Below are 25,812 nucleotides of genomic sequence, written 5' to 3' on the forward strand. Positions count from 1 at the left end.
GCTCATCCTCCAAACTTATTAGACCTCTTGTCTAGGGACTTCAGTTTTATAAAAGTGAAGTTCTTGACTCCTAACACCACTCCTCTCCTCCAGCCCATGGACCAGCAGGTCATTTCTAACTTCAAAAAACTCTACACAAAAGCAGTGTTTGAAAAGTGCTTTGAAGTGACCACAGACACTAAGTTGACCCTAAGAGAGCTCTGGAGGAATCACTTCAATATCTAAAGCTCCATAAGCCTTATAGGGATGGCTTGGGAGGGAGTGACTTTCAGGACTTTGAACTCTGCTTGGAGACAATTGTGGCCAGATTGTGCCCAAAAGAGAGATTTTGAAGGGTTTGAGGCTGACCCTGACCCTGTCCCTGACCCTCTGCCTGTTGTGGACTTTATTGTGGCATTGGGGAACACCCTGGGGCTGGAGGTGAGTGGTGAGGATGTGGAAGAGTTGGTGGAGGACCACAGGGAAGAGCTAACCACTGAAGAGCTGCAAGAGCTTCATTATCAGACCACAGCTGAGGACCTTGCTTCAGAGGAGGAGGAAGAGGGCGTGGATGAGGTGCCTTCTTCAAAGGTTAAGGAGATTTGTGCCAAGTGGAATGATGTCCAAATGTTTGTGGAGAAGTACCACCCTGAACAAGCTGAAACAAGCCATCTTTGCAACAAGTTCAGTGACAGAACCATGTCCCATTTTAGGGAAATGTTAAAGAGGCATCAGAAACAGAGGACTGTGGACAGTTATTTTGTGAGACAGGAGTCCAGTGACTCTCAAGCTGGTCCTAGTGGCATTAAAAGCCATAAAAGGGAAGTAACCCCAGAGAGGGCTTTACCTGAAGGCCTCATGGAGGGGGATTCCCCTTCCAAACACTAACCCCAACTCGCTCTCTCCTCCTTCCTATCTTCCAGATGCCATCACCAATCTTCAATAAAGGTAAGTAAAAATGTTATTTTATATTTATATACATAATTGAACACTATAGTATTTGTTGTGTGTATGTAAAACTGTAATTAATCTCTATAAAATGTATATTTTTGTGAATATTTTTGGGTTTCTGGAACGGATTAATTGTATTTCCATTATTTCTTATGGGAAATATTGCTTCAATTTTCAGACTTTTCGAATTTAAAACTAGCTCCTGGAATGGATTAAGTTCGATATTTGAGGTTTCACTGTATTTATGTTGCCTACTAGCACTTTATCATCTGAATAACAGTAGTCGTGCTTCACATAATGAAACTGTTCTGTACACAATAACTTTAACTCTTCTGATAAGCATATGTCCATTACATAAAAATCTAATTCTATATACAGTGGACCCCCGCATAACGATCACCTCCGAATGCGACCAGTTATGTAAGTGTATTTATGTAAGTGCGTTTGTACATGTATGTTTGGGGGTTTGAAATGGACTAATCTACTTCACAATATTCCTTATGGGAACAAATTCGGTCAGTACTGGCACCTGAACATACTTCTGGAGTGAAAAAATATCGTTAACCGGGGGTCCACTGTACTATTCATAAAGTAAAATAGATGAATTCAGCTATAAGCATGTCATTGGTATAATAAACTTGGACTTACCTGATCAGCATGTCTCTCATATATGCAAAATCATTGTGGCTTTTATTTTCAACCTCAACAAGACCCCAGTTGGAGCGGCGACCCAGCAACTTCTTTCCATGGATTTCATGCCAAGTAGTACTTCCAACTACAGCAAATGGTAATCGTTCCTGAAAAAAATTAAGATATGCAGTTTTCAGTGAGATACGTATTCCATAATACTGTGGAGAAAGTATGAAATATCATACAGTGCCATATACATCTATTCAGAATCAGAATCAGAATCTTTATTTCTAAGAAGCATACATAGAAGTCACAGTGATTATGTTTACAGTTAATTTGATTACTGTTATGATGCAATTATTATACAAATATAATTCAGTATATTTGCATGTTTCTAATTAACTAAATACAACAACAAATAAAGTTTCTTAAAGGCATTTGGTTAAATTTAATTAGCTCTCAATTAATTATATGTGCAACACTACATAAGTGAAGACATAAACAGATTAAACAATCGGGAAAACTTTAAAAAACTTGCTTTCATTAGTAAAACTCTTTTAACACATCGGCAATTTCCCACTGAGGTAGAGTACCTCAAAACAAAACAGATTCACCATCACTCCTTCAGTAACTGTCTTGCCAGAAGTGTGCAGACATCACAGTTTAGATGACCGTCTGAGTGGCAACATCCCCACATCGACTTCAGACTGCAGGCAATGCATTTTCCACCTCCATGATTCAAGTTGGGCCAACCAGTTTTCCTAAATACCTTATACTCCAACAGCACTTCAAGCCATAAAGACAACTTATCTCTATTTACCCTGATTTAGCATGCTGACTTAAGCCTGCTGGATGCTCACAGCCTCCATACCTCTCTCCTTCCAACCCTTCCAGGAATGACCCCTATTCTTTCTTCCACCCCAATTTATACACTTTCTTGGTCATCTTACTCTGCTTCAGCCTTTCTAAATGGCCAAACCACCTCAACAACCCCTCCTCAGCACTCTGAGGGGATTAGAACACTAAGTCAAGAGACTATATTGGTAGATAATTATTCACTCTGAAGAGAACTTTCTCAAATCTTGCAACATTCTCTGAAGAGGAAAATGCTGTATTGAATACTGTTATACAGACTGTTAAACATCTGACAGGTTGTGTGCTTGACAATTACACAATTGTATAGTATAGTACAGTATTGTATGAAATGTTTACAACACCCGTGGGGCCACATGTCTAGAGAGCCAGCTGTGTATGCCAAGTTGAATGATGCCTAGAATCTGCAGCCATCACATCACAAATACCACACAGAACAATGTACATTGTAGACAAAAACCTATCACAGAAGCAATTTTGGAACAGCACAGGAAACAGATTACCAGGACCTGACCCCTTGCCCAAGACCTTACCTAACTTTACTTGACTTCAGTGACTGGATACCTCACCTACACCTGTCTTTAATCCCTTCAGGGTCCAAGGCCAAAATCTGAAGTGGTGCTCCAGTGTCCAAGAAATTTTGAAAAAAAAAAAAAAAATTATTTATTCTTACAGAATTAAAGAGTATATTTTTGTGAAGGTAATAAGACAACAAAAAAATATTCTGATCAGTACTTGCTGAGATACAGTGCTGAGAAGTTGACCCAAAATGACCTGGTGGCAGCAACATCGACGATTTCCACATACGCGCATTACTTTATTTAATGTTTTTTTAAGTTTTTCTTTTCTTTTCTATTTTTTTTCTTTTCCTACTAATATTTGGGGCCTGAGAGACCAATACTGTATATAATGTATATATATAAACTCACTGTATTGAACACAATAACCGCACTAAAGTTATTATCATATTATTGTTTACCACTTTTGTTTATTACAATAAACATGCACAAATCTTGTATAATACTAATGTTCTATCATATACAGTGGACCCCCGGTTTACGATATTATTTCATTCCAGAAGTATGTTCAGGTGCCATTACTGAACGAATTTGTTCCCATAAGGAATATTGTGAATTAGATTAATCCATTTCAGACCCCCAAACATACATGTACAAACGCACTTACATAAATACACTTACATAATTGGTCGCATTGGGAGCTGATCGTAAACCAGGGATCCACTGTATTTACATATTTACAATCACTGGACATGGTTTTAGAACTGCTGGAGCTTGTGGAAGTCCTTGAAACAAGGCACCATGCACAGAGGTACCTTACATTCCTCACACATAAACCAAGTGTCTTTGCGTCTTTGTTGCCGTCGTTTTGTTTGTGCACAGACAACACATCTCTTCTGAGCAAATTTCTTCTGAGTTGAAGGAAGCTGTATTATGAAATGATCACCTTCCCTCCTCAAACACTTGGGTATATTCTCAGGAATTCAAGGACCTTGTTGTATAGCAGGTGTTGTTACCTGGTACTTCATTATGAGTTGTCTGACAACAGACAAACAAAATTCACCATACGGTGGTCTGTTGCCAGTCTTCATTTGGTACATATTATATGCATTGAGCATTGAAATGTCCATGAGATGGAAGAAAAGTTTCATGTACCACATGTAACTTTTACGAACACAATCAACAAAACCAATCTGCATGTCACATTTGTCAACCATGCGCATGTTTTATGTATAATCAATCACTGTCACTGGCTTTCGAATACGTTCATTAGTCACTCGATCAACTTTGCCACTGCCTTGCATTTCGTTACGGTGAATGGTTGTAAACAATGTGACATCTCGTTTGTCATGCCACCGTAATGCCATGATGTCATTGGCAGCAAACACCTGCAAGTCATCACCACGAGCACCTGCGTTGAGCCTGGGCATATGTTTACGATTAGAACGCACTGTGCCACACACATCTGTCTTGTTCACTCGCAAGAAACCACTGAGTAAAGGGCTTGTGTACCAGTTATCAGTATACTATAATGTATGCCCCTTACCAAGATAAGGTGCCATCATGCTTCTCACCACATCACCTGAGATACCCAATAACATCTCGGTATCTTTCAATGTTTTACTTCCCGTGTATACAACAACAGTGGACCCCTGCATAGCGACTTTAATCCGTGCAAGAGGGCTCATTGTTATGCGAAATGATCGGTATGCGAATGAATTTTCCCCATAAGAAATAATGGAAATCAAATTAATCCGTGCAAGACACCCAAAAGTATGAAAAAAAAATTTTTACCACATGAAATATACATTTTCCTACACACAAAGAGAAGGATACGTGCACAATAGTAGAGTAGTACATGCACAATATATATTGTGCATGTACTACTCTACTAAATGAAGAATAAATGACACTTACCTTTATTGAAGATGCAGCAATGACTGATGAGACACTGTGTCCTGGGAGTGCCTTTTCCTCCTGAGTACTGTAGGTCCTGTTTGGCATTTTCTTCCAGAACAGGCCTTATCACACTGTGTATGCCACTACGATTCTTAAATCTCTCGAACCAACCTTCGCTGGCTTTAAATTCACCAATATGAGCACTAGTTCCAGGCATTTTTCCCTGTTCACCTGGGTGTTAGTCGACTGGTGTGGGTTGCATCCTGGGAGACAAGATTAAGGACCCCAATGGAAATAAGTTAGACAGTCTTCGATGACACTGACTTTTTTGGGTTATCCTGGGTGGCAAATCCTCTGGGGTTAATTGTTTCTTGGTATTCTCAATAAGCCACACCAACAACGGTGCTACAGCAGCAGCAGCAGCAGCTGACAGTGCTACAGCAGCAGCAGACAATGCTACAGCAGCAGCAGACGGTACTACAGCAGCAGCTGATGGTGGTACAGCAGCAGCAGATGATGTTACAGCAACAGCAGACGGTACTACAGCAGCAGCTGACGGTGGTACAGCAGCAGCAGCAGCTGACAGTGCAGCAGCAGCAGCAGCAGAAGCAGCAGCTGACGGTGGTACAGCAGCAGCAGACGGTACTACAGCAGCAGCTGACAGTGCTACAGCAGCAGCAGACGATGCTACAGCAGCAGCAGACGGTACTACAGCAGCAGCTGACGGTGGTACAGCAGCAGCAGACGATGCTACAGCAGCAGCAGATGGTACTACAGCAGCAGCTGATGGTGGTACAGCAGCAGCAGCAGCTGACAGTGCAGCAGCAGCAGCAGCAGCAGCTGACGGTGGTACAGCAGCAGCAGACGGTACTACAGCAGCAGCTGACAGTGCTACAGCAGCAGCAGACGATGCTACAGCAGCAGCAGACGGTACTACAGCAGCAGCTGACGGTGGTACAGCAGCAGCAGCAGCTGACAGTGCAGCAGCAGCAGCAGCAGCTGATGGTGGTACAGCAGCAGCTGACAGTGCAGCAGCAGCAGCAGCAGCTGACGGTGGTACAGCAGCAGCAGCAGCTGTACCACCAATAGTAGCGATGGTTGATTGGGGTTTATTATACAACCTGGCCAGCTCGGAGACACGCACTCCACTTTCATACTTATCAATGATCTTTTTCTTCATCTCTATAGTAATTCTCACCCTTATTGCTGTAGGGTTGGCACTAGAAGCTTTCTTGGGGCCCATGGTCACTTATTTTGCAGATAAAATCACCAAAAACACTGTAATAATACGAAATGTTCCGATTGTATGCTTGGATGTTACCGCGGAGGCTGGCTGGTAAACAATGCCACCGGCGGCACATGTGAGGCTGGCTAAGGGCGTACATTGGACGCGTCTCGGACGAAGAGCGGTGAGCGGGTTTTTGAGCAGTATGCGAGGCAAAATTTTTGCGATAAAAGCGAGCGGTATGCGGATTGAACGTTATGCGATGCGTACGGTATGCGGGGGTCCACTGAATATCCAATACCAGGCCACTGTCACAGTCACAGAGTACAAACAGTTTTATACCAAAGCGTTTCCTCTTGCTCAGTGTTGCGGCCCCCTACCAAACTAGCGGTTTAATGGTTAACCTGCCAGCCGGCAGTACCACAGGGCACGTCATCAAACCCAATGTGGGGACTGCTGAGCCGGCTTTAGAAGCATTAAGTACCTGAACACCTCACGGTACGCATCTAAGCAGTAACTACCAGAACACCTTACGGTAGACATCTACTGGCAGTAGAGTATTCGTCTGACCATCTTATTATATATATCTACTGGCGTTAGAGGAAGCGCTCACCACAGCTCACTGAGTCTGTTGGCCTCAGTTACTTGACGGCCGCATTCAGTGAGCTCGCAGCATGGTGTTCTGCTAGTAATTAACTGGACCACCTTGCGGTGTGTCAACTGGTCTTGAAGGCGGTAGATAGTACTCACCAGACCATCTTATGGTGTGCTTCTGCCGGCTTTAGAGAGTATTTATAGGATTACTAGGTGATGTCTGCGGACTCACTGCCTACACTGGTCAACTGTGGGCCGGAGTCATCGGATGCTGTTTTAGTGGGACACTACGTGAAGAAAAGGTTGGAGTGTGACACTGAACTGGGCTAGGACCGTAGTGTGACACTTAAGCAAGTATGATGGAGTGTAACACTGAGATATGCTATAGGACCATAGTGGAACACTGAGAAGAAAAGGGTGTCGTGTGACACTGAAGATGATCAGGTTGTAGTGTGCATTGAATAGTGTCATGTGACTGGCCTCGAGAAAGATGCTGTGTGAGTGTCGTAGGGTGTCAAGGGTGACACAGTTGAGAAAGTGTATGATGCAGAGAAATGGGTGTCATGTGACACGGAGAGTAGGAGCGTCATTACGCAGAGAAAAGGGTGTCATGTGACACGGAGAGCTGGAGTGTTGTGTGACACAGAAAAAGATGTCAAGGGACACGGTTGAGATGGAGCATCATTACACGGATAAGTGTTGTGTGACATGGAGCGTCATTAGGGTGTCATGAGACACAGAGTTGACTAATTTATTATTGTAAATATGTTACTTATAATTTATTATTTTAGCATAGATATATATAGTGACACAGTAGTGCCAGAGAAAGTCGTACCCTGTGTGTAGGGTCGGGAATTATTTATTATTTTAAATGCTAATTATAATTTATTATTGTAACATGTATATATTATCAGATGTTTATTTACAAAATACCTCTAGACCAAAGATTGTTTTTATATTATATTAAAGATTCATTTATTTTAACGTGTATTTATGTATCCCGAACTCTTTATTACAAAATGAGTAAACTACCATCTAAAAATCACTTTTTTTGTAATACTCGGTATATACTGCTTGAATGACAGCCTGCCTTTGAACAAAATCAAAGACTCGTCAATTACAAGATTCTTGAATGGATAAAAGTACATGTTGAACTTTTGTTCGGGTGTGCGTGGGTGTGAGTTGGACCTGACTAGCTTGTGCTGCTGGGTCTGGTGCAGTGCCCCATCCTTGAGTGGAGATGATCAGACTGGGTGGGTCATTGGGCTAATCCGGGGGGGTCATTGGTCTAATCTGGGGGGGGGGACATGGACCTGCTCCGCATGGGTCAGTAGGCCTGTTGCAGTGTTCCTTCTTTCTTATGTTCTTAAGATAAACCTGTTCACTGGGATGATTTCACTGAAGACCAGGGTAGAAATTAGCCTATCTGTGGACCAGTATGCTTTTATATTATGCTTATAGACATGAGGCATAAGCATTATTGTTGCAAAAAGCAAATACATTTCTGCAACAGTCATCTCTTTCCACCGGTGTAGTCTTGACTGTGGTGATATCATCGTATTTGCCATGGTGTACTCAAAATACTTGTTACTTTCCCTGACATTAATTTCCATCAAGGGCTGATCAAAGAATATTTCAAAAAATTCCAGTTCATTGGCTGTGTTTCCAAGGGAACAAGTTGGTAGAATTCCACTTTGAGTCATCAAAGTGGTGAGGCTTGGGAACAAAATTGGGATTTTGCTGCCAATCCCAGATATGGTTTGCTGGTGGATACTGGACATCATAGGCTGGTTGTGTGGGTAGTTGAGGTTGTGGTGGGCTGGTGGCTGATGCTAAGCTTTGTCCTTGAACTGTGGAGTCAGCAGCGTGGGTCCCAGCCTGGGCTGGTGAGTCACGCATGGCCGTGGCACTACCATCACTACTACCACCATCTACTGATGCCTGTGGTCTATCCATGCCAAGTGTAGCCACATCATCCTCACTTTCACTGTCTATTCCTGGTGTAGGGCCATGGGATGTACTCCGTCCCCTGGGCACTGCATAGGGTACACTACTCGAGTGCATGCAATGGCGTACATACCGACACTTCACTGGTGAATATGTTTCCTCACCATCACTACTCGAATGATCGTCAAGAGCAATAAAATCACAATCCACGTCACTTTCATCATCATTACTGAAGTCAGAGGCCTGGCCACGCAAAAATAATAGTTTTCTCTTGCGTTGAGGTACAACTGACCGTGACTGAGGAGTGCCCACACCAGAGGTAGAAGGTTGAGGATCGTCAGGGTTTTCTGCACTATTATCGATATCCTGGTCATTCCTTTCGGTCACTAACTGATCAAAGCCAAAGAATTCGTCTTCATTTCCACTTCCATCAGTGTCAGAACTATCAGATAGGAAGAGGAGAGTCCCAATTTTCCTTGGAGTGAGAGCTGCCTTGCAACGAGGCATGGTGAACAAGGGTAACTGAGCCGGCGTTCCCACAATGCTATGCGAGCGCCTAGATTTTTTGTTTATGGCGAACATCCACCACGCAGACCCGTTCTCTCACATGTAGGCCTATGAGCGTTTTCGCGCTAAATTTGACGGCGCTAGAATTTTGGCATAGATCTATGGTTTGGACACTGAATGTGAAGCCGTAGATCTACGGGACGGACCCTGAAAGGGTTAAGCACTTTCTTTTTATGCACAGTAGCCATCTTCCACTGAGGTAAGGTAACCCGAAAAAGAGGAAACACTGTCATTCATTCGATCGTTGTCTTGCCAGAAACATGCTGATATTACAGCTCAGATGGCCTTCCCAACTTCAACACCACCACTTCTTCAGAGTGCAGGCACTGTACAGTGGTACCTTACCTTTGATATATACCTTTGAAGAGTTTCAAGAGTTTATCTACTCTCTGAGCCTGGCCATGGGCCAGGCTCATCTGGTGCTTGCCTGGTCAACCAGGCTGTTGCTGCTGGAGGCCCACTGCCCCAGATATCCATCACAGCCTGGTTGATCTGGCACCTGGTGAAGGTTTCTACACTTGTTCCAGCCATGTTTCTGATATCTTCTGGTAGGATGTTGAATAGTTTGGGCCCCCGAGTTTCAGCCATAATTCATTCCAGAAGGCTGTTCAAGTGCCGTTACCGAACGAATTTGTTCCCATAAGGAATAATGTAAATTAGATTAGTCTGTTTCTGACTCCCAAAAATACACTTACAGTGGTACTTACAATAATACACTTACATAATTGTTCAAGTTGGGAGCTGTACGAAACTCGGGGTACCACTGTACTTCCCACCTCCAGGACTCAAGTCTGGCTTGGTGGTTTCCTTGAATTCCTTCATAAATGTTACCTTGCTTTCAGTACTATATATATTGTATATCAGTGTTTTATGTTATTACAGTACCTGACAAAGCCTTTTCTAGATGAAACATCATAATAATAAAAGATCTTTTGCTATGTCTTTTTTTTTTTATTAACCCCCTGGAATTTTTAATTGTTTGATCTTGTGCTCTATCAAAAAATTTTCCATCTTTGAGAAAAATTTCTCAATCACTTTGTGAACTGCTTACAACTCATGAAACACTGATAATACTGTATTTAGGCAGTGACAGTTGGTCATAACATGAAGGCTGGTAGGAGGGGGGTAAATAGGGCTTTGAATGCTAGAGACTTGAGCATCCAACAATCTCGTGTAAACACATTAGACTGGAGTGAGTAGAGGCAAGTGGTTTTTGTGACCTGACATACTGTTGGAGTGTGAGGAAGGTAATATTTGTTTAAAGAGATTCAAGAAACTGGATAGCCGGACTTGAGTCCTGGAAGTGGGAAGTACAGTACAATGCTTGCACTCGGGAGGAGTGAGGATGTTGCAGTTTGGAGGACTATCTGAACTGTAATGTCAGTATGTGTCTGGTAAGATAGTGATTAAATAAATGGTGGTGAATGTGTTTCTTCATATTTGAGTCACCTTGCCTTAGTGGAATATGGGCAGTGCGTTAAAAAAATTTTTTAATTTTGTTTAAATTGTAGTTTTTGTAAATAATTTCCTTGTTATGGCAATTTACAATGTGCCTTACCCTAATTTTCATGTTTTCTGGGGCATCGTCCAAGTCTTCATATTCCTGCAGAGGATACACCTTGATTGCATGATCAGATAAGTCTGCGCGAATCCTTTCTTTGAATGCTGCTCTTTCCTGAAAGAAAGACAATAAGAGTAAATTTAAATAATCTGTGATTGTTTTAGAGTTCTGGGCCCACCTTTAGGGAACTCAGGAAAACCAGTCACACTATAAAGATCCCTAAACTGTAAAGTGACACTCTTTGTCATTACAGTATGGTAGATGGAAAGGAAAAAAGACTTTGTTATAGGAAAACCTTTGTTACTGCTGTAACATTTGGTTCAGGGCTGGATTATTATTTAAATAAAGGCACATATACTGGCTTACACAGCAAACAAGCATCCTGAGGTCTTGCTTGAGAGAGGTCACAGTGGCCAAAGGTGGGATGGAAATAAGTAGTACTGTACCATCTTTATTTTCCCAAGATACAGTCATCAGTGAAATAAAGTAATACTGCACCATCCACCAAGTTCCCAAGCTGCAGCTTCATGTGCGAACTTGAATATATATGAATAACAATTAAATGAATAAGAGAGCATAATAAAAGTTAGTGAAAGTGAGTGTGTCAGCAAGATGACTTACTTCAAGTGTGAGTGTGTCAGCCTTGGCCACCACAGGCACCACATTGACAATCTTGTCCAGTCGCTGCAGAACCTCCACATCGAGGGAGCTTAAGCTGTCAATAATATACACTAAGTATTAAAAGTAAAATATATGCCTATCAATGAATAATTATTATTTTTATTATTACAGTTAACATGCTGATACAGTGGAACCTCAAAAATCGAACTTAATCCGTTCCAGGAGCTAGTTCTAAATTCGAAAAGTCTGAAATTCAAAGCAATATTTCCCATAAGAGAAATAATGGAAATACAATTAATCCGTTCCAGAAACCCAAAAATATTCACACAAAAAATACATTTTATAGAGATTAATTACAGTTTTACATACAACAAACACTATAGTTTTTAATTATGTATAGTAATACATATACCTGGAGTTTACCTGGAGAGAGTTTCGGGGGTCAATGCCCCCGCGGCCCGGTCTGTGACCAGGCCTCCTGGTGGATCAGCGCCTGATCAACCAGGCTGTTGCTGCTGGCTGCACGCAAACCAACGTACGAGCCACAGCCCGGCTGATCAGGAACTGACTTTAGGTGCTTGTCCAGTGCCAGCTTGAAGACTGCCAGGGGTCTGTTGGTAATCCCCCTATGTGTGCTGGGAGGCAGTTGAACAGTCTCGGGCCTCTGACACTTATTGTATGGTCTCTTAACGTGCTAGTGACACCCCTGCTTTTCATTGGGGGGATGGTGCATCGTCTGCCAAGTCTTTTGCTTTTGTAGTGAGTGATTTTCGTGTGCAAGTTCGGTACTAGTCCCTCTAGGATTTTCCAGGTGTATATAATCATGTATCTCTCCCTCCTGCGTTCCAGGGAATACAGGTTTAGAAACGTCAAGCGCTCCCAGTAATTGAGGTGTTTTATCTCCGTTATGCGCGCCGTGAAAGTTCTCTGTACATTTTCTAGGTCGGCAATTTCACCTGCCTTGAAAGGTGCTGTTAGAGTGCAGCAATATTCCAGCCTAGATAGAACAAGTGACCTGAAGAGTGTCATCATGGGCTTGGCCTCCCTAGTTTTGAAGGTTCTCATTATCCATCCTGTCATTTTTCTAGCAGATGCGATTGATACAATGTTATGGTCCTTGAAGGTGAGATCCTCCGACATAATCACTCCCAGGTCTTTGACGTTGGTGTTTCGCTCTATTTTGTGGCCAGAATTTGTTTTGTACTCTGATGAAGATTTAATTTCCTCATGTTTACCATATCTGAGTAATTGAAATTTCTCATCGTTGAACTTCATATTGTTTTCTGCAGCCCACTGAAAGATTTGGTTGATGTCCGCCTGGAGCCTTGCAGTGTCTGCAATGGAAGACACTGTCATGCAGATTCGGGTGTCATCTGCAAAGGAAGACACGGTGCTGTGGCTGACATCCTTGTCTATGTCGGATATGAGGATGAGGAACAAGATGGGAGCTAGTACTGTGCCTTGTGGAACAGAGCTTTTCACCGTAGCTGCCTCGGACTTTACTCTGTTGACGACTACTCTCTGTGTTCTGTTAGTGAGGAAATTATAGATCCATCGACCGACTTTTCCTGTTATTCCTTTAGCGCGCATTTTGTGCGCTATTACGCCATGGTCACACTTGTCGAAAGCTTTTGCAAAGTCTGTATATATTACATCTGCATTCTTTTTGTCTTCTAGTGCATTTAGGACCTTGTCGTAGTGATCCAGTAGTTGAGACAGACAGGAGCGACCTGTTCTAAACCCATGTTGCCCTGGGTTGTGTAACTGATGGGCTTCTAGATGGGTGGTGATCTTGCTTCTTAGGACCCTTTCAAAGATTTTTATGATATGGGATGTTAGTGCTATTGGTCTGTAGTTCTTTGCTGTTGCTTTACTGCCCCCTTTGTGGAGTGGGGCTATGTCTGTTGTTTTTAGTAACTGAGGGACGACCCCCGTGTCCATGCTCCCTCTCCATAGGATGGAAAAGGCTCGTGATAGGGGCTTCTTGCAGTTCTTGATGAACACAGAGTTCCATGAGTCTGGCCCTGGGGCAGAGTGCATGGGCATGTCATTTATCGCCTGTTCGAAGTCATTTGGCGTCAGGATAACATCGGATAGGCTTGTGTTAATCAAATTTTGTGGCTCTCTCATAAAAAATTCATTTTGATCTTCGACTCTCAGTCTGGTTAGCGGCTTGCTAAAAACCGAGTCATATTGGGACTTGAGTAGCTCACTCATTTCCTTGCTGTCATCTGTGTAGGACCCATCTTGTTTAAGTAGGGGCCCAATACTGGGCGTTGTTCTCGATTTTGATTTGGCATAGGAGAAGAAATACTTTGGGTTTCTTTCGATTTCATTTATAGCTTTTAGTTCTTCCCGCGATTCCTGACTCCTAAAGGATTCTTTTAGCTTAAGTTCGATGCTTGCTATTTCTCTGACCAGTGTCTCCCTGCGCATTTCAGATATATTGACCTCTTTTAGCCACTCTGTTATTCTTTTCCGTCGCCTGTAAAGGGAGCGCCTGTCTCTTTCTATTTTACATCTACTCCTCCTTTTTCTTAGAGGAATAAGCCTTGTGCATACATCAAGTGCCACCGAGTTAATCTGTTCTAGGCATAAGTTTGGGTCTGTGTTGCTTAGTATATCTTCCCAGCTTATATCGGTTAGGACTTGGTTTACTTGGTCCCACTTTATGTTTTTGTTATTGAAGTTGAATTTGGTGAATGCTCCCTCGTGACTAGTCTCATTTTGTCGGTCTGGGGCTCCTCGCATACATGTCTGAACCTCAATTATGTTGTGATCTGAGTATATTGTTTTTGATATGGTGACATTTCTTATCAGATCATCATTGTTAGTGAATATGAGGTCTAGTGTATTCTCCAGTCTAGTAGGCTCTATTATTTGCTGGTTTAAATTGAATTTTGTGCAGAGATTTAAAAGCTCGTGTGAGTGTGAGTTTTCATCAGAGCTGCCTCCTGGTGTTATTACTGCAACAATATTATTTGCTATATTCCTCCATTTTAGGTGCCTTAAGTTGAAATCCCCCAGGAGCAAGATGTTGGGTGCAGGAGCTGGAAGATTTTCCAGACAGTGGTCAATTTTTAACAGCTGTTCCTGGAATTGCTGGGATGTTGCATCCGGAGGCTTGTAGACTACCACAATGACTAGGTTTTGGTTCTCGACCTTTACTGCTAAAACTTCCACTACGTCATTTGAGGCATTAAGCAGTTCTGTGCAAACAAGTGACTCTGCAATGTACAGGCCAACCCCCCCCTTTTGCCTGTTCACTCTGTCACATCTGTATAGGTTGTAACCTGGGATCCATATTTCATTGTCCAAGTGATCCTTTATGTGGGTCTCAGTGAAAGCCGCGAACATTGCCTTTGCCTCTGCAAGCAGTCCACGGATGAAAGGTATTTTGTTGTTTGTTGCTGGCTTTAGACCCTGTATATTTGCAAAGAAGAATGTTATCGGACTGGTGGTATTGTTGGTACTGGGGGGGGATTTTTTTTCCGGCATTAGTATCTGTATCTGTTGGTTTGGAGTGGAGGCCATCGACTGTGGTTCCACTCCAGGAATGACTGGATTTGGTGTACGATTTCTGCCATTTCCTGCCAGTTTTTTTTCCTTCCTGGCACTAAAAAACCTCTCCCTCTTGAGTGGCTGTGGCTACCCAGGTTTTCCCATGGCCTGGATGTTTTGTATCTTTTTGTCCCCTTTAGATGGTATGCCTGGCAATTTAAGTTATAGCACAGTCTTTCCTGTACTGAAGAGGTACACATTTCAGGGTGAAAAAGCTTACAGGAAGGGAGTTTGCATTTTCCTGTTGTCATATGGGCATGGCATTTTCTAGGGTGGTCATAGTTGCACGTCCCATCTGTTTTTCCAGATTTCCCATGCCAGCAGATACCAAGTGCATAGTATGTGCACAGGCTTGGTTTCCGCTTGCCTTGGGTTTCTGTGACTGTATTCCCTGTTGGTGCATGTTTCCCTGTCTTACTTCTATCCTCCCTAGCACCAACAATGGAGCTCCCACCAGTTGTTTTTGGTAATTTATCCTCACTATTGCTATTGGAGTCCTCTTGTTTGCTATTTCCTGCGGTATTTCTAGTTTGCAATATTGGTTTTATCTTATCTTTGACTACACTTGTTTCCCTACTATGGCTCCTGTCCCCTATGAGGTCATTTATATGTATTCCTTCCTGCGTATAATTCCCGACTACCTGGACAAAATCTCCAGCTTCACCATTACTGTCTCCCAGGACAGTATCTCCAGGTTCACCATTTCTGTCTCCCAGGACAGCACCTCCAGCTTCACCATTACTGTCTCCCAGGACAGCACTATCAGCCCCACATTTACTGACTACCAGGACATCATCTCCAGCCTTACAGTTTGTGACTACATGGCCAGTATCAAGGGCAGTACCATTCAGCCCAGACTTTTTATGTTCCCATCTGTTGTAGAAAGCTTCCAGGTTTTCTATGAAAGCAGCTTTGATGTTGTCCTCTTTTAATACCCTTGTGATTTTAGTCCACAGATTTTCCTCATTTGGGCATACCCAGAAACACTTCTCTGTTTTAATACTGCTTGTAGCTAGTTCTGGGATATCTGCACAAGGGGCGTGACACCAATTTCCACAAAAATGACAATTTATGCATGTGGAAGCCCGTTTGTTTGACTGACCACAGACTACACACAGCTTCATAATGATTTGAATGGTTGATTTACTGCAATTCTACTAGCAACCTCTTGAATATTCTATTAATAACCTTAAATGAAGCTCTAGCTATTTGTATTTCTGTTTCTAACTCTTTTTGTATATTGAACATTTTTACTTACCTTTATTGAAGATTGGTGATGGCATCTGGAAGATAGAGAGGAGGAGAGAGGGAGTTGAGGACTTCAGGTAAAGCACTCTCTGGGGTTACTTCCCTTCTCTGTCTTTTAATGCCACTAGGACCAGCTTGAGAATCACTGGACCCCTGTCTCACAAAATAACTGTCCACAGTCCTCTGTTTCTGGCGCCTCTTTAAACATTTCCCTAAAATGGGACATGGTTCTGCCACTGAATTTGTTGCAAAGATGGCTTCTTTCAGCTTGCTCAGGGTGGTACTTCTGCACAAACATTTGGACATCATTCCATTTGGCACAAATCTCCTTAATCTTTGAAGAAGGCACCTCATCCACTCCCTATATTAACACCTTTCGCAACATCAGCTTCCTTGATTTGTTCTTTCTTTGACAGGATAGAACCGATGGTCGACTTGTTTTTCCCATACATCCTGGCAAGCTCAACAAGTCTCACACCACTCTCATACTTCTGTATTATTTCCTTCTTCACATCTATGGTGTTTCTCGCTTTCTTTACCACAGGGGTACCACTAGCAAGTTTCTTTGGGCCCATGGCAGCTTATTTCACAGTCCCACAAGCACTAAACACAACGAAATAATCGTAAAATGTGTGAATGAGAGCGCAGGTTAGTGTTCACTCAACCATAAACAAAGCTAGACTGCTCACGGTGCCTGCGCGCGGACGCGGACAGAGCGGGCCGGCAGACAGGTCCCATACCCGGCAGTCCAAAAATAGGGGTGCGTTCGATAATAGGGACACAGTTTGTCCAAAAAAAATGGTCCTATTTTCGAAACATTCGATATGTGATACGTTTGATTTTTGAGATTCCACTGTACATGGAAAATGAAAAAATATAGCTAAGATGCACTAGAAAGTTTGTTTACTGGCCAGTAATAAGTCACTTGTAAATTGACAGTAATTAAATTAGGGCTCAGTTAGAGTTCTCTCTTGTGTTGGTCTTCTTAATGTACTGTACTTCCAAGTTCACTTTTTCTCTAACAATGGTAAGCAGTCATCTATGATATAACCACCCATTATTAATTCTTTTTGTGTTTTTGATGGACATATTGTATTGTATAATATGTATACAGTATTTTAAGGAGAAAATATGCTACCTAGCCTAGAACTATATGTGGTTTCTCTCAAGGAAGGTTCCTTGATACAAAAGAGGGCTCTTGATCCAAGGAAATGGACTTGCTCTCCCTTTCCTTGAATTAAACTGGAGCTGTATGACCCCTAATGGTTTATCACTCCCAACATGAATATAATAATAATAATATGAGTGAGTGAGTGCAGTTGGTTACATGAATCAATGAGCTGTAATAGTATAGACTTATTAAGTGACATAGCAAGAAGTTGTAACTACGAACTATAGAAAACCTGCTGCTTTAAACACACTAGAAAGTTTCTCTTTCACAAAGTTCTAGATAAACCACTGGAGCCTTTAAAAACTTGACACTAGACTAAATACTAAAGACAAAACACTACTAATATAGCTCTGTTCAGGTGGTATATATAGGTAATTACATGTTGAATGACCAAAAATACAAGAGTTGTAGTTCAAGTGGATGTTTGTGTGTCTTTGTCAGATGTAGCACTGGAAGAAAGTGAGAAGTAGTGTGTGTCAGATGTGCTGGAAGAAAGTGAGAGATAGTGTGTGTCAGTTATGCTGGAAGGAAGTGATAGTGTGTGTCAGATGTGCTGGAAGAAAGTGAGAAACATTGTGTGTCAGAAGTGCTGGAAGAAAGTGAGAAACATTGTGTCAGATGTGCTGGAAGAAAGTGAGATAGTGTGTGTCAGATGTGCTGGAAGAAAGTGAGAGATAGTGTGTGTCAGATGTGCTGGAAGAAAGTGAGAGATAGTGTGTGTCAGATGTGCTGGAAGAAAGTGAGAGATAGTATGTGTCAGATGTAGTGCTGGAAGAAAGTGAGAGATAGTGTGTGTCAGATGTAGTGCTGGAAGAAAGTGAGAGATAGTGTGTGTCAGATGTAGTGCTGGAAGAAAGTGAGAGATAGTGTGTGTCAGATATAGTGCTGGAAGAAAGTGAGAGATAGTGTGTCAGAAGTGCTGGAAGAAAGCGAGAAACATTGTGTGTCAGATGTGCTGGAAGAAAGTGAGAAACATTGTATGTCAGATGTGCTGGAAGAAAGTGAGAAACATTGTATGTCAGAAGTGCTGGAAGAAAGTGAGAAACATTGTTTCAGATGTGCTGGAAGAAAGTGAGAAACATTGTATGGCAGAAGTGCTGGAAGAAAGTGAGAAACATTGTATGGCAGAAGTGCTGGAAGAAAGTGAGAAACATTGTATGGCAGAAGTGCTGGAAGAAAGTGAGAAACATTGTATGGCAGAAGTGCTGGAAGAAAGTGAGAAACATTGTATGGCAGAAGTGCTGGAAGAAAGTGAGAAACATAAGTGTCATAAACCAGCCAGGGTCTCAACATAATGTATATCCAGAAATATGCAAGATTATTTTTAGATATCCTTTACTGCTAGGGTGGATTTAGCATTTAACATGATTATAATATTTTAATACGAAGGATATAATTTATTTGTTAAAAATTAATAAATAATCTGAATGTTCTGACTGAAGAATTCATTAACAGGTTGCATATCAAATCAACCTTGTTACATGCATACAAATTTGCATTATGCACAAGACTTCAGAATAAGAGCCTCTTAGTATAAAAGATAATGCAATTAATTACTGGAAAGAATAAATCACTTTAAACATATTGCTATCTAGGCAATATTATTAAGAGTTTGCAGTGCTTGGAAACAAATGTGAGGCAACTCTCCCAAATATTTTATTATCCCTTATGTTTTAAATCATTATTACAAACCTAAAAATATGTTTGTATCAAAAATTATACTACCTCATATCAATAACCGAGTCAAATATTGAATATCTGAAGTTTGTCTAGACTTAAGTAGTCTTTGTATTAGGTTAAGTTTACCCGAAATGCCATGGCATGATAGTGGCTTTCTTTGTACCAATCAAATTATTAAATGTAAACACACATTGTAACCTTTGCAAAGAGATAAATTTTTGATTTTGATATATTTTAAGTGATAAGGTGTTTCATGCCTGCCAGGGTGAAGTACAGTATTGTACAGGGGTAATTCTGATGATTGTAGAAAGGTTGAATTTGAAGATAATAAGATAATAGTATAACAGCTCTTAGCTTGTCAATAAAGTTAGGAATCCTTAACCTGTAAATAGCTTGTCAATAAAGCTAGGGATCCTTAACCTTGTCAAACCATGTGTAAAAAAAAAAAAAAAAAAAAAAAAAAAAAAAAAAAAAAATATTGTCTAGTGGTGATTACAATGTTTTAGGTCAGAGAACTTAGATTTGAAACTTATGATTATGAAAGACAAAACGTTGTATTACATACGAGTGACCTGTGGGAGGAATGAAGTAGACACAACAGTGAATACGAGTATCAGGAATATGCAGAAGGCGGTCTACTTTCTGCTCCTCTTGGAGATACCGTCCATACTGAGCTTCTATATACGACACTATTGGCTCCCAGCTAACAATGATAGACACACATCATGAATTATTCGGAACATAATGCTATAAAAATTATCATTTTGTATAAATTTCAATTAGTGATAATAAAATTGCCTACAATAAAATTGCAAAATATTTAATTATGTGTTGGTGCAATTTATTATCCCAAAATAATAGGTGATGTGATTTTTTTCCACACAAATTGTGTCAAATCAAGTCAGTTGTACCATACTATTAGAACAATTTAAAATTCTTGAACAAAATATTTGATATCCAGATGTATTGGTTTCAAGTTAACTGTCATTTTAACAGTAAATAAAAATGGCTTAATGTACTGCATCTCTGTCTATTTGCAGATTCTTGAAAAAAATTACATCTATCACTATTTAAAAGAAACAAAGTATATCTCAAACTGTTTAAGGATGAGAAAAATGTACAGTAATTTTCTGCATTGTATACTTAACTAGCCTGGTTATTTGAAATTATGCTATGGAACTGTTCATAAAGTCAGAGGTCTGCTATAATTGCAACTATTACAAGTGTGCCACCACTACTGCTGGGACTTTAATATTAATGTATGACAAGTGTTAGGTTGCAACTATTACAAGTGTGCCACCACTACTGCTGGGACTTTAATATTAATGTATGACAAGTGTTAGGTTGCAACTATTACAAGTGTGCCACCACTACTGCTGGGACTTTAATATTAATGTATGACATGTGTTAGGTTGCAACTATTACAAGTGTGCCACCACTGCTGCTGGGACTTTAATATTAATGTATGACAAGTGTTAGGTTGCAACTATTACAAGTGTGCCACCACTACTGCTGGGACTTTAATATTAATGTATGACAAGTGTTAGGTTGCAACTATTACAAGTGTGCCACCACTACTGCTGGGACTTTAATATTAATGTATGACAAGTGTTAGGTTGCAACTATTACAAGTGTGCCACCACTACTGCTGGGACTTTAATATTAATGTATGACAAGTGTTAGGTTGCAACTATTACAAGTGTGCCACCACTACTGCTGGGACTTTAATATTAATGTATGACAAGTGTTAGGTTGCAACTATTACAAGTGTGCCACCACTACTGCTGGGACTTTAATATTAATGTATGACAAGTGTTAGGTTGCAACTATTACAAGTGTGCCACCATTACTATTGGGACTTTAATATTAATATATATGACAAGTGTTAGGTACAACAAAGACCTCTTCACTCTGTACAAAATATTTCATCATTGAAGAAACTATAAGCATAAAGAGTAGTCCAAATTTATTAAAATTTTATATACAATGATAGATTTAGTAGTCTTTTGTACTATGTTAGATAGCTGGCCTATGCCTGTATCATAATTAACATACTGTACCAGAATTTGTCAACTTAATATTTGGCTAATGTTTTTTTTCGACACCAGCAGTCTCCCACCAAGGTAGGGTGATATTGGTCAAAATGTGAAGCATAAAAGTGGTTATACTGTACTGCACCAGTATATTTCTTGTAATAAATTGAATTTAAATCTAAATAAAGGATCAGTCAGTGATCATTCAAAAGCAGTGTGTCAGTTAATGACAATGACATGTCAGAAAAAAAAAAGGGACAAAGTCCCTTACAGAGATTAATTAAAAAAAGAAAACTTATCCTTAAAAATCTAGAACAAGGACAATACCATACATACAACTCTAACAATACATGAAATAATTTTTTAAATTGCAACAAAGACTATTATGTGTACTGTATAAAGGTACTTGAACCTTTGAACTATTATAAATAGTGTTCTGAAGAGATGAAACCACAATCTTAACTATATTCCTGTGGTTACAAATACTGTTGGTAATTACTGTATGTGTCTACAACAATATCTTCTTGCAACAAATGAATCTCACCAGTTTTCATTATTAATGTGATCACCAAACCCTGGAGTATCAGTGATAGTGAGGTTTAACCTGACGCCACCTTCTGATAGTGAGGAACTCACTGTCTTCACCTGAGGAGAGTTAATTAACAATAAGATAACATATTGTACATCTTAAGCTTTTGAGCTGACAGTATAATATAACTAACAGATGTGCAACAGAAGAAGAGCTGTGTTGGAGAGACAAAGTATGTACATACGTGTGTGTGTGTGTGTAACATAACCAGTATTGCTACCTTTCATATGAATGAAAGAAAGGATTCAAACTCTAAAGTATAATTACAATATCATAAAAGACTTAAAATAAGAAGCAGAGTATTTCTTCTCAACTCTGAATTTAAATACTGTATATAATATCACATTCATGTACAGTACATATATCTCACACACACATACATTGAGATAAGTAATGAAGCTGTGTTGCTCATGACATATGGTACTGTATCACCATTAGCTGTATCACCATTAGCTGTATCACCATTAGCTGTATCACCATTAGCTGTATCACCATTAGCTGTATCACCATTAGCTGTATCACCATTAGCTGTAAATTCCAGGTATAACCCTTATGGGCTTAAAATGATTATATTTGTTTGTGTCATCATTAATGGCAACAAAACCTTCAGTAACAGGTTGTAAGTTAGATACTCACCTCTGTAGTGGACGGTAATGGTTCTTCTTCTCCTGATTTCCGCCGTGCCACGGTAGCCTTGAAAAGCGTGTTCACAAAGGTTGACTTCCCCAAACCACTACGACCTGGAATGAAGCCATGTTGAATATATTTTGTGCAAATGGTATTTGTTCTTCATGGTACAGTATTTGAGAAGTACATGTAGTATAAGGCTTATTCCATAAAGACATTTAAGATACTGTACAGTTTGAATAAAATAAAACTAATAAACTAATTTTTCAATAAATCTAAGATGACACACACAGGAAACACCATCTTCAAGTTCCTGAAACTGCTGCATGGAACAGATAACAAATTTGAATACGTATAGCATTACTTTAAAAAATACATTTAGTTAGTAAGTGACAAAACAAGAACTTGGCAGGTGATATGTGAGCCTCCTAGTGGATGATGTAACTTCTGCTGCTTGTTCCTTCACCTTTTATTACCATGTCACTCTTCAAACAGTTCAAATCTCTTCTTGTGCTTTGATGATACGTCCTCATTTCCCTTGTTTAGATTTATTGCCCTGTTTCATATGAACTGTTTTAATTTTTTTTTTATTTTCTTTAATTTTTTATGTTTATCGAGCAGTGGAATATGACAAGATATGAGGATGACCTGGAGACCAGCTGTTAATCCCAGTTTTTTTTTTTTTGTGTGTGTGTGTGTGTGTCATCTTCATCTCTGGCTGTGCTCTCTTTCAATCATTTAGCCTTATTTTGATTCAAATGACATTAAACTCTAATATCACACTTCTTTATATTGCATTTGTTTATATATCATTATTGAAAATTTGTTCTAAAGATTACCCCTCTGCTACATCAAACACATGGTACCTTACCAAAGCCTCACCTTACTTTTAGACATTTAAATTTATGTATTACAGCAAAATCAAGTATGTACTGTACAAATTTGTACTATATAATTTATATAAAATGTGTTCTCACCTACGACGAGAAGGTTGAATGTGTAGCCGCGACGGAGAGCTTTAAGTCTAGTCTGCTCCTGGAGAGTGTCAATGCCCACATAGGTCACACCCTCGACAGGAGAGACACCAGGACCTGCCTGAGGCATCTTACCCTAATGCCAACCTCAGCAGGCCTATACTTTTGTTGAGTGAGTGGAGGATACCAGCAGGGAGCACACTGAAGATTACTACAAGTTGGCAGTTAATGATGGCCACTTATGGTGTTGAAGGTTATTAGCCTTTGGTTAATCTGTGGCTTAGCATCATGAGAGGTAGTATATCATCTCAAAATGTAGAAATTGATGAGTAGCAATGTGAGTGTAGTAGATGTATCTTGGAGTATGGAGATGAGCTCTGCAAGTCACTGCCACAGCTCTAACTGTTGAAGGGAAACAACACAATATTATAATCTCTTATAATGTGTATTATGCTTCAAACAGTACTGTATTAATTAACATCAGCAACCAGGTAAAGATTGGGTTAGTTTCAGAAAATACAATGTAAGTAAGAGAGAAAGAAAGACTGAACAAAATATACAAGACCAAGATGGAGCCAAATTTTCATTTTTTTTTTTAAATAGCAAACCTTATGTGAAAGAGAAAATATTTAATTAAATGTATGAGATATTAACCCGTAAACGGTCCAAGCAGATCTACGTTCACATGTGTAGTACTCCAAAAGTAGATCTACGTTTTTTTACATATTTTCAAATATAACAAAAAAAAAGTAGGGCCAGACTCATGGAACTCCGTGTTCATCAAGAACTGCAAGAAGCCCCTATCACGAGCCTTTTCCATCCTATGGAGAGGGAGCATGGACACGGGGGTCGTCCCACAGTTACTAAAAACAACAGACAGCCCCACTCCACAAAGGGGGCAGTAAAGCAACAGCAAAGAACTACAGACCGATAGCACTAACATCCCATATCATAAAAATCTTTGAAAGGGTCCTAAGAAGCAAGATCACCACCCATCTAGAAACCCATCAGTTACACAACCCAGGGCAACATGGGTTTAGAACAGGTCGCTCCTGTCTGTCTCAACTACTGGATCACTACGACAAGGTCCTAGATGCACTAGAAGACAAAAAGAATGCAGATGTAATATATACAGACTTTGCAAAAGCCTTCGACAAGTGTGACCATGGCGTAATAGCGCACAAAATGCGTGCTAAAGGAATAACAGGAAAAGTCGGTCGATGGATCTATAATTTCCTCAATAACAGAACACAGAGAGTAGTAGTCAACAGAGTAAAGTCCGATGGAGCTATGGTGAAAAGCTCTGTTCCACAAGGCACAGTACTCGCTCCCATCTTGTTCCTCATCCTCGTATCTGACATAGACAAGGATGTCAGCCACAGCACCGTGTCTTCCTTTGCAGATGACACCCGAATCTGCATGACAGTGTCTTCCATTGCAGACACTGCAAGGCTCCAGGCGGACATCAACCAAATCTTTCAGTGGGCTGTAGAAAACAATATGAAGTTTAACGATGAGAAATTTCAATTACTCAGATATGGCAAACACGAGGAAATTAAATCGTCATCAGAGTACAAAACAAATTCTGGCCACAAAATAGAGCGAAACACCAACGTCAAAGACCTGGGAGTGATCATGTCGGAGGATCTCACCTTCAAGGACCATAACATTGTATCAATCGCATCTGCTAGAAAAATGACAGGATGGATAATGAGAACCTTCAAAACGAGGGATGCCAAGCCCATGATGACACTCTTCAGGTCACTTGTTCTATCTAGGCTGGAATATTGCTGCACACTAACAGCACCTTTCAAGGCAGGTGAAATTGCTGACCTAGAAAATGTACAGAGAACCTTCACGGCGCGCATAACGGAGATAAAACACCTCAATTACTGGGAGCGCTTGAGGTTCCTAAAACTGTATTCCCTGGAATGCAGGCGGGAGAGATACATGATTATATACACCTGGAAAATCCTAGAGGGACTAGTACCGAACTTGCACACGAAAATCACTCACTACGAAAGCAAAAGACTTGGCAGACGATGCAACATCCCCCCAATGAAAAGCAGTGGTATCACTAGCACGTTAAGAGACCATGCAATAAGTGTCAGGGGCCCGAGACTGTTCAACTGCCTCCCAGCATACATAAGGGGGATTACCAACAGACCCCTGGCAGTCTTCAAGCTGGCACTGGACAAGCACCTAAAGTCGGTTCCTGACCAGCCGGGCTGTGGCTCGTACATTGGTTTGCGTGCAGCCAGCAGCAACAGCCTGGTTGATCAGGCTCTGATCCACCAGGAGGCCTGGTCACAGACCGGGCCGTGGGGGCGTTGACCCCTGGAACTCTCTCCAGGTAAACTCCAGGTAAACTTCAGTGTGTCAGCAAGTTGTGGAGGCGTGAGGCTGACACTGCTGGCTGCATCAGTAACTATTGTGTCAGCAAGTTGTGGAGGCGTGAGGCTGACACTGCTGGCTGCATCAGTAACTAGTGTAAGTTGTGGAGGCGTGAAGCTGACACTGCTGGCTGCATCAGTAACTAGTGTGTCAGCAAGTTGTGGAGGCGT

The 25,812-nt window shown here is 40.8% G+C and overlaps 1 protein-coding gene across 7 annotated transcripts in view; it reads right to left on the reverse strand.

The window, feature by feature from the left end:
• LOC128689948 (neuronal-specific septin-3) overlaps positions 1–25,812 on the reverse strand; it is a 199,838-nt gene that overhangs the window by 14,560 nt on the left and 159,466 nt on the right. For 6 of the 7 annotated variants that reach the window (XM_070082198.1, XM_070082124.1, XM_070082089.1 and 3 more), the window contains exons 2-8: positions 23,252–23,650; positions 22,284–22,387; positions 21,603–21,703; positions 19,591–19,728; positions 11,366–11,459; positions 10,742–10,858; positions 1,579–1,727 (exon numbers count right to left, since the gene is read on the reverse strand). In XM_070082198.1, coding sequence (XP_069938299.1) covers positions 1,579–1,727; positions 10,742–10,858; positions 11,366–11,459; positions 19,591–19,728; positions 21,603–21,703; positions 22,284–22,387; positions 23,252–23,378 — 830 coding nt within the window. In that variant the 5' untranslated portion in view covers positions 23,379–23,650. The remainder of the gene's footprint in view (positions 1–1,578; positions 1,728–10,741; positions 10,859–11,365; positions 11,460–19,590; positions 19,729–21,602; positions 21,704–22,283; positions 22,388–23,251; positions 23,651–25,812) is intronic. The other variant, XM_070082247.1, reaches the window with a different exon arrangement.

Source organism: Cherax quadricarinatus, chromosome 1 (genome assembly GCF_038502225.1).
Source record: "Cherax quadricarinatus isolate ZL_2023a chromosome 1, ASM3850222v1, whole genome shotgun sequence".
Lineage (NCBI taxonomy): Eukaryota > Metazoa > Arthropoda > Malacostraca > Decapoda > Parastacidae > Cherax > Cherax quadricarinatus.